The 8,287-nt window shown below is 59.3% G+C and overlaps 2 protein-coding genes across 2 annotated transcripts; one reads left to right on the top strand and one right to left on the bottom strand.

Annotated features, from left to right (window-relative positions):
- On the bottom strand, positions 3,328-5,897 carry C29H11orf68 (chromosome 29 C11orf68 homolog). The gene is made up of 2 exons (XM_018043480.1): positions 5,751-5,897; positions 3,328-4,736 (listed from the first exon to the last, which is right to left on the bottom strand). Exons 1-2 carry the CDS (start codon positions 5,870-5,872, stop codon positions 3,980-3,982), a joined length of 879 nt encoding a protein of 292 aa, XP_017898969.1. The 5' UTR covers positions 5,873-5,897; the 3' UTR covers positions 3,328-3,979.
- DRAP1 (DR1 associated protein 1) lies at positions 6,036-8,287 on the top strand. Its single transcript, XM_005699908.3, has 7 exons — positions 6,036-6,318; positions 6,562-6,634; positions 6,743-6,836; positions 7,109-7,228; positions 7,349-7,442; positions 7,642-7,730; positions 8,070-8,287. The coding sequence occupies exons 1-7, from the start codon at positions 6,277-6,279 to the stop codon at positions 8,173-8,175; spliced, it is 618 nt and encodes a 205-aa protein (XP_005699965.2). The 5' UTR covers positions 6,036-6,276; the 3' UTR covers positions 8,176-8,287.

The raw sequence follows: 8,287 nt of genomic DNA on the forward strand, positions 1-8,287 counted from the left end.
CGACTCAGCTGTTTCCTGTCCTCCCAGGTTCAGCCCTTAGGCACAGCCGGAATCAGGGGTCGACAGGGCCCCCTCACTCACAGCCCAGTCCCTCTGGAACCCTCTCTCCAGGGCTGGGGGTTCGCCGCGGTGAGACTGGGAGTAGGTGGAGTGGGGATGTCATCCTTTTCCTGGCTCAGTCGTCCTTCTGTGGTTTCATAAAAGGGAGCAGAGCACAGGGCCTGTCCAAGTTTACCCAGCCTAACCTGCCCCGGGTCTGGGCTGCTTCCTGAGTCCCGTAGATTAAGGGCCCAGCCAAACAGGGCAGAAGCCCCTGCTAGCCTGTGCAGTGGGTCCCACTCAGGGGAGCTGCTGCCGCTGCTCCTGGCAGAGGAACAGTCCCCACTGTAGGCAGGTAGATCCTTCCTGCTCAGTAGGCTTGGTCACTATACTCCCTGGGCCTCAGTTTCTCCATCAGTAAAATGGGAATCTTAGTCTTGGCCCAGCCTCCCTCAGGTGGTTCAGAGGACCAAACCTATGTGCTTTACACATCAGATTCTAAGTCCTTGCTGGGTCTTGTTTATCTCTGCAGTGCGTCCCTTCTCCCCAACAGCACTTTCGTATAGTAGGGGCTCAGCAATGCATTGGGCACTCTGGCGTTGGATGTGTGCTCTGTTGCGTCCTACTCTTTGTGGCCCCAAGATTGTAGCCCACCAGGCTCTTCTGCCCATGGAATTTTCCAGACAAGAATATAGAGTGGGGTGCCATTTCCTACTCCAGGGGATCTTCCTGACCCAGGGATAGAACCTGTGTCTCTTGCATCTCCTTCATTGTCAGGTAGATTCTTTACCACTAGCACCACCTGGGAAGCCTGGAGTTGCATGACCTGGATTCACATACTGAACTTTGTAGCCTTGAACCAATTAGTGAACCTCTCTGGACCTGTTTTTACAGAGCTGAGCAAGGCTTGGATGAGAAATATAGGGACATACTTAGCACAGTGCCTGGCTCTTGTTATGAACAGAATGAGGAATTTGAGGCCAACACAGAGAGTGACTTTCAGTCAGTCACTCATTTATTCAGTTTTTTTGGGCACTTAGCTAGGACACCTGGGGACAGGTGGGGACACCCTGGGGATAAAGTGCAGCCACTGTCCTTGAGGGGCTTCAGATGCCCAGAGGAGCGCCACAGGTGAGTGAGCATTATGGGAAACTGGGGAGCAGGTGGATGAGGGAGGGGAGCCTCTAAGGATGAGATCTGCCTCTAAGATCTGGGCTCAGCCAGGGAGGCAGGCGAGGGTCAGGCCTACCAGGCAGAGGCAACAGCCTGAGAAAAGGGCACCAAAGCGGGGAAAGCCAGCGTGTGAGCAAGAGAACCACAGGTGCCGGCAACTCCCGATTCTGGAACAAGGAGTTGTAGTCGTCAAGCACGGAGTGGAGGAGGTGAGGCTGGAGGTACCAGTAGGGGATGGGTTTGAGTCGTTCATTCATTCAATAATATATGAAAAGGTTGCTCTGGCCACACACTGTGCAAGGCTCTCTGGGGACAGGGCTCAGATTTAGGCATTGTTCCTGCCTTCATGGAGCACAGAGTCTGGGGGGCTAGCAAGAGACAGACAGTGATTATGTAAGGAACCATTCGATCCTTGGTGCAAAGCAGGTTGTTCAAGCAGAAGGAAGAGCCTGAGGCCCAGCGCTGTGTGCCAGGGGTGAAGAGACAGCCAGTTGGCTCCAGCATGGCGAGCATGGGCAGAAAGGGGAGACTCAAGGAAGCTGGGGGCGGGCAGCTAGGTTATAACGGGGGCAAGAGTGGACTCAAGTCATAGGCTGTGGGTGGGTCACAGATGGGCTTTGGGGAGCGGACAGACATTGGACAGAGGCTGCTCTGCAGGACAGCTGGCATTGGGGTAGAGGGGAGAATGGGGCAAGTGGCAATGGTTTGGGGGAAAGAGTGCGGAAAGGGCTAAAGCGGGGCCATGAGGGAGCACACGGACTGTGTGAAATGCTTAATTGTGGAAGAAGAACCAGGTGATATTGGTATCACTTGTGCATCTTTGTGGGACCCACGAAGGCCTAGTCAGGAGCCCCCCAAGCCTTGGCTGTTTGGGCAAGTGCAAGACACCAATTGTCCGAGGGAGGCAGGGCATGGGGCTCCGACCTGGAGACCACTCAGCGCTGGGGACTTCCCAGGGTTGGGCCGAGGGGGACTCAGCTCAGGGCGGAGGAAGCTGGGAAGGGGGCCGAGCCAGCATGACTCACCTACTTCCACCCAGTCAGCCTGGTGGCATCTCCGCTCCCCTGCTCCAAATTCCAATTCGATGAGGCTGCTGGAGGCTGAGTCAGTTCCAGCACGAGAGCCGTATCCCTAGGGGCTCCCTGCCAGACGCCCTGGCCTCCGACCAAGGCCAAGGCCAGGATCAGGGCTGTGGCCAGGGGTGCGCAGCCAAGCTTCCAGAAGCTGTTGCAGCCTCAGCAGAGGGCATGGCCCAGGAAGATCAATGTGAGTGAACGTGCCAGCTGCGTTGTAAAGAGCTCACTGTAGGTGAGGCTGGAGACCCCCATCAGCCTGGTGAGGACTAGGGTAACTTTTAAAAAAATATTTACTTCTTTTTAGTTGTGTTGGCTGGATCTTAGATGTACCACGTGGGTTCTCTAGTCGCGGTGCCCCATGGCACACTGGATCTTAAGTTTCCCAACTAAGGATTGAACCCATGTCTCCTGTATTGAAGGGTGGAGTCTTAACCACTGGACCACCAGAAAAGTTCCTGGGGCACAAGTCTTTTAACTCTCTCTGCCCATGACTCAGGTAACTCTCTTCCCCTTGGTCTCGATTTTCTTGACTATAAATTGAGCCAAAATCTTCTGATGGGTTGTGAGAATTAAATAGTCTACATGGAAGTGCCTTGCCAACTGGTGGCCTCTGATGGTCTGGGTGGTAGGAGGTGAGTATAAATGGGAAGACTTAGAAGGCTTTTTAAGATTGAGTACGGCACAAGGATATTTCAGCCAAGCGGGTAGAAACCCAATTCAACCCCTACTCACCGGACCGTGTGTCCTGGTGGAGAAGCAGGGCAGAACCAACGAGGTACCTTTCTCTAACCGGCACGAACACACCCTGTGGGCTAGCAGTAGTCCCTCAGACTTTACTGGGCCAAGTCCTTGACTTTATGGGAAATCACTGAACAACTGATTGTGATTCTTGGGATGGAGGTGAGATAGGACTGACTTTGAAGAGGCTCTCAGAGACATTCCCAGCTTGGCCGTTGAGGGCAATCAGGACAGAGGGGGCAGTCTCTCCTGGCCCTGCCTCTCTCCACCAACCAATGCAGGTAACCACCAACACAGTACTGTAAAAAACACTCAAGACACAGACCCAGGCTGGGTTTATTGAAATGCCAGGAGTATGCGTGTGACAGGGGAGCCAAAGAAAGGAAGAAGGTGGTGTGGGCTGTGAGGTGGCAGGGACAGGCCCTGTGTCCTTGGCCCTGGCATCCCCTTTCTGTGCTGGGGGCGGAGTGGGAATAATTACCCACTCTCCGCCAACAAAATGGCATGCTCAGGCCCGCAGGACCTCTGCCCCCTGCACTGTGAAGGCCCCGAGGAGAGGGATTGGAAGCACTAGTTTTCTGTCTTGTGAAAGAGGAAGAGAAAAGGAGGATGCAGGAGGAGGGGGAGGTGCAGCCAGGGATGAGGGTGGCCAAGGAAGGTTCTCCTGCTGGCGTCTGCACCCCGCCTGTGGTTCTGGATGACCGAGGGGAGGCAGCAGCGAAGAGAGGCTGAGGGTCCGGCCCTCAGGGAGCCATTGCCTCCAGCCAGCAGGGACTGGAGTCAGCCCAAACACAGGACAGAAGTTCAAAGGGATCGAAGATGCAGGCAGTTCCCAAGTGACCCAGTCCTCAGAGCTCGAGGGGCTCGACCTCCATGGGACAAGGAGGGGGAAGACAGGCGGAGGCTCCAGCCCCAGTAGTGGGGGCAACGGCCGTCTCCCTCATTTGGCCCTATTAGGTCAGTTCCACATTGTTGGCACGGTCCAGCACACGGGAGCCACGGGAACTGCCCCCCAGCTGGAAACGGCTCTCATAGAGAGTGGGGCAGAGGTGCCAGCGGTTGGCCCGGTAGATGCCCAGGTAGGTGTAGACGTCAGGCTTGTAGGTAAGCAGACACTTCACGCCTGCCGCACGGATGGCTGCATCTGCCTCCAGAACCCCCAAGCGGTCCGTGAAGTCGTCCGTATAAACGCAGATGACCTGCCGCCCCCCCTCCTTGGCCCGTGGGCTCACCTTGGCCACTTGCAGCCGGCCCTCAACCACGGCCCGAGCAATGCCAGCCCAGGCGTGGTCCAGCTTGAAGCCAGGTGCCAGGTGTATCAGCCATTTGCCAGAGAGCACTTGGTGGGTGATGGCCAGCTGGCGCAGGGTACCAGGCGTTATGGGCCGCCCGCTGGTCTGCAGAGCTTCCCAGGCGGCCTGTAGGCCCTGCACATCACCCGAGTTGGGGATGTAGCCCTGCCCGTACGCTGCAATCCAGCCCACGGGCTCAGAGTTGGGCGAGCCAGGGTCCCCATAGCGGGTAACTTGGGACGGCGGGTACTTGGCCAACCAGGCATCCAGCTCTGTGGCAGGTGTCATGCGGGCATCAAACACCAGCCAGGGGTCCATGTCGGCTGCCATGGCCTCTGCAGCCAGGTGCTCAGCAGTGAAGCCATCTTCACGACCACCTGGAGAGTCCTCTTCCTCCAGCTCCTCACCTGGTTCCATCCTGCGGGAGGGAACCGAATCAGGGCAGGGCCGGGACAGACTCAACTTGCTGAGTCCTAGGGGGTGCCAGGGAGAAGGCGATGGCACCCCACTCCAGTACTCTTGCCTGGAGAATCCCATGGATGGAGGAGCCTGGTAGGCTACAGTCCACGGGTCACTAAGAGTCGGACACGACTGAGCGACTTCACTTTCACTTTTCACTTTCATGCATTGGAGAAGGAAATGGCAACCCGCTCCAGTGTTCTTGCCTGGAGAATCCCAGGGACGGGGGAGCCTGTTGGGCTGCCGTCTATGGGGTCGCACAGAGTCGGACACGACTGAAGCGACTTAGCAGCAGCAGCAGCAGCAGCAGCAGCAGCAGCAGCAGCAGCAGCAGCAGCAGCAGCAGCAGCAGCAGCAGCAGCAGGGGGTGCCAGGCACTGAACTGAACGGTGTGGGCCTGGGCCTCGGCTGCCGCGTCTCCACAATGGGTAACAACTTGTTACTGCCTCAAGCAGTTGTGCAGAATTAACCGCGTGAGGTGGAACAAAAGCTATATAAATGTAGTTAGTGTTATTACTGCTCTCCTTGACCTACTAACGAGGAAACCGAAGCTCAGAGAGAAGGGGCTCACTGCAGGTGACACCTTCAGTGAGTGACAGGGCCGAAACGGCAATTCAAATGTGGGAACCGCCGGCCCAGCTACGCCTCCTAGCCCTGCCAGAGCCTGGCCGCTCTCCCGGGCGCTGGGATTTAATGGAGGGAGGCAAAGCACACGTCCTCGCAGCACCGAGGCAGGGCCCATGGGGCCAGGCCTCCGGGCGAGCGTTATCCAACCTACTTAAAGACGAGGGCACTGAGGCGAGAAACGGGCAGTGTCCCATCCGAGACCAACGGGGCGGTGCCTGGACTCGAACCCCGGCGGGATAGAGGCTGCAGGAGAGCCTGCCTCCCGCCCCGCCGCGCCCGCCGCCATTAGTGCCCACGGCCCGAGCTGCGCCCCCGTCCTGCCCCCTCCCGCCAACCCCAGCGTCACCTCCGGCCTTCGCTGCGCTCGGCGCCGGGCCAGCCCCGGGCCCGGCTCCGTTCCTGCCGGGGCTCTGCGCCGCTGCCACCGCCGCGCCCCGCCCCCGCCACGGCTGCCGCCGCCGCCGCCATCTTAGTACCCCGGCGCCTCAACAAGAACTTTATAGACAAACGCAGCACAGGGCGGGGCCGGGAAGGGGCGGGACCATAGGGGCGGGGCCATCAGGGAAGGCGAGGAGGGGCGGGCCTTTGGGGGCGGAGCTAACGTTCGCTTTTCAGGTCTTGGGGGCGGGCGGGAGTGGCGGTTCCGCCCCGGACGGACGCGCAAAGCCCGGGAGGCTCTAAGGGGGAGGGCGCTCGGGCCCTGCCGGCGGCGTCCTGACCGGCGGCGCTAGGACCCTGTAGGGAGCGTAGAGGGCGGAGCCGGCGGCACCAGGACCCGGGGGAACCGCGGCGGACGGGGCTACGAGCAGGCCCGGGGGCCGGGAGGCTGCGGGCGGCGGCGCTGGGTCCGGCGCGGCGGGAGAGGCCCCGAGATGCCGAGCAAGAAGAAGAAGTACAACGCGCGGTTCCCGCCGGTGAGCACGTGAGCAGGCCCCAGAGGAACGGGCCGGGCTCTCGGGAGGCTCCGGCCCAGGCCGGACTAGGGAGGCGGGTGCATCGCCGTGTTCGGGGCCCCGTACGCCCCGCCCCCTTCCGTGCCCTTCCAGCGTGGGTGCCCCCCGCCCCCTTTCTCCCGGGATGCTCCCTCTCTCTGCCCGGCTTAAGCACCCTTTCTGGGACGGAGGCGAAGGGGTCCGAGCTGTCTGCCCCCTCCCCAGGCACGAATCAAGAAGATCATGCAGACGGATGAAGAGATTGGGAAGGTGGCGGCGGCCGTGCCTGTCATCATCTGTATCCTGTCGGGAGCTGTCGGGATGGGGGAGTGGGGGAGCCCGGCAGCCCCGGGGTCGCTTTTTGTGGACTGGGCCACCACCCTGCGTTCTCCTTGACCCTCCTCAGCTCGGGCGCTCGAGCTTTTCTTGGAGTCTCTGTTGAAGAAAGCATGCCAAGTTACCCAGTCCCGAAACGCCAAGACCATGACTACATCCCACCTGTGAGTGGCTCCGATCCTAGAGGGCCCAGTTGGGGGTCTTCCTCCAGTTCACACGCCTGGGGGAGGCTGTGCCCTGATAAGGAATTGGTAGGCTGCTGTGAGATCTGTGGATTTGAGGAGGAGGATTAGGATGTTCTGGCCAAGGGGGAGGGTTGGGGTGGAAATTTTCCAGGTTCCATTCCCCTGACATCCACAGAGTCCGTACTATCCCTTGCTGCGGGCCCAGATGTCTGGGCCTCATCCGAGTGCCATCCCCTTCCCACTTCTTCCAGGAAGCAGTGCATTGAGCTGGAGCAGCAGTTTGACTTCTTGAAGGACCTGGTGGCATCTGTGCCTGACATGCAGGGGGATGGAGAAGACAACCACATGGATGGGGACAAGGGTCCCCGCAGGTAGGGAGCCAGGGACCAGTGTCCAGGTGGGGAAGGCCAAGGCTCCTGGGCTTGGGGATGGCTGGGGAGTGGTGAAGGAGTGGGGAGACCTGTGGGCAGATGTACTGTACCTTCCCCAAGGGGCCGGAAGCCAGGCAGCAGTGGCCGGAAGAACGGTGGGATGGGAAGCAAAGGCAAGGACAAGAAGCTGTCAGGGACGGACTCAGAGCAGGAGGTGAGTGAGGCCCTAGGCTTCTGACTCATAGGGTGGACAGGGCAGCCCTATACCAGGCCAGGACGAGCTGGCTGGGGGCCTGGTCCCTCATGTGTATTGGTTTCTTTGTAAATTGGGGTTAGTGAGGTCAGCCTCCTGTCCCTGCTTTCCAGTGATGGGGCCATGCCCTTCTAGTCTCTAATTCCTGCCTTGTTCTCAGGATGAGTCTGAGGATACAGACAGTGACGGAGAAGAGGAGACACCACAGGTCCCACCCCAGGCCAGCCACCCCCCTGCCCACTTTCAGAGGTAAGCAGCTCAGTGGCACCAAGGGGGCCCACTGACCCTAAGACTGACTCTGGCCTCCCTCCTGGCCTCCCTAGCCACTTGGTTCTGTTGGTCATGGCAGATTGGGGGGATGGTAGGGGAGGAACTAAGAAGGACTTCAAGGCTGGGGACTGTGCTCTCAGAAGGTCCGCTTCTGCTAGGTGGGGCAGTGTGACCTGCCCTGGGTCCTTCCCTTCTCTGGGCTTGCTCCCTGTTGGTACATAGGGTAGTGGGCTCCGGGGATGCCCAGGTGGGGCTAAGTGGGCGGGGATGGGCACCAGAGAGTGGCCTGATCTTTCTTTACTGCTTTCTCCCCTGCAGCCCCCCGACACCCTTCATGCCCTTCACCTCGACCCTGCCTCTGCCCCCAGCACCCCCGGGCCCCTCAGCACCTGACGCAGAGGAAGAAGAGGATTATGACTCCTAGCGCCCTCTGCCCCCCAGGCCACACCCCCTTTAGTTTGTTTTAGTTGCTCTGGGGGGAAGAGAGACCATAGAGCTGTTCTTAAATTTATTAATAAAATAATAATAAAAGGGAA

This window comes from Capra hircus, chromosome 29 (assembly GCF_001704415.2).
Source record: "Capra hircus breed San Clemente chromosome 29, ASM170441v1, whole genome shotgun sequence".
Lineage (NCBI taxonomy): Eukaryota > Metazoa > Chordata > Mammalia > Artiodactyla > Bovidae > Capra > Capra hircus.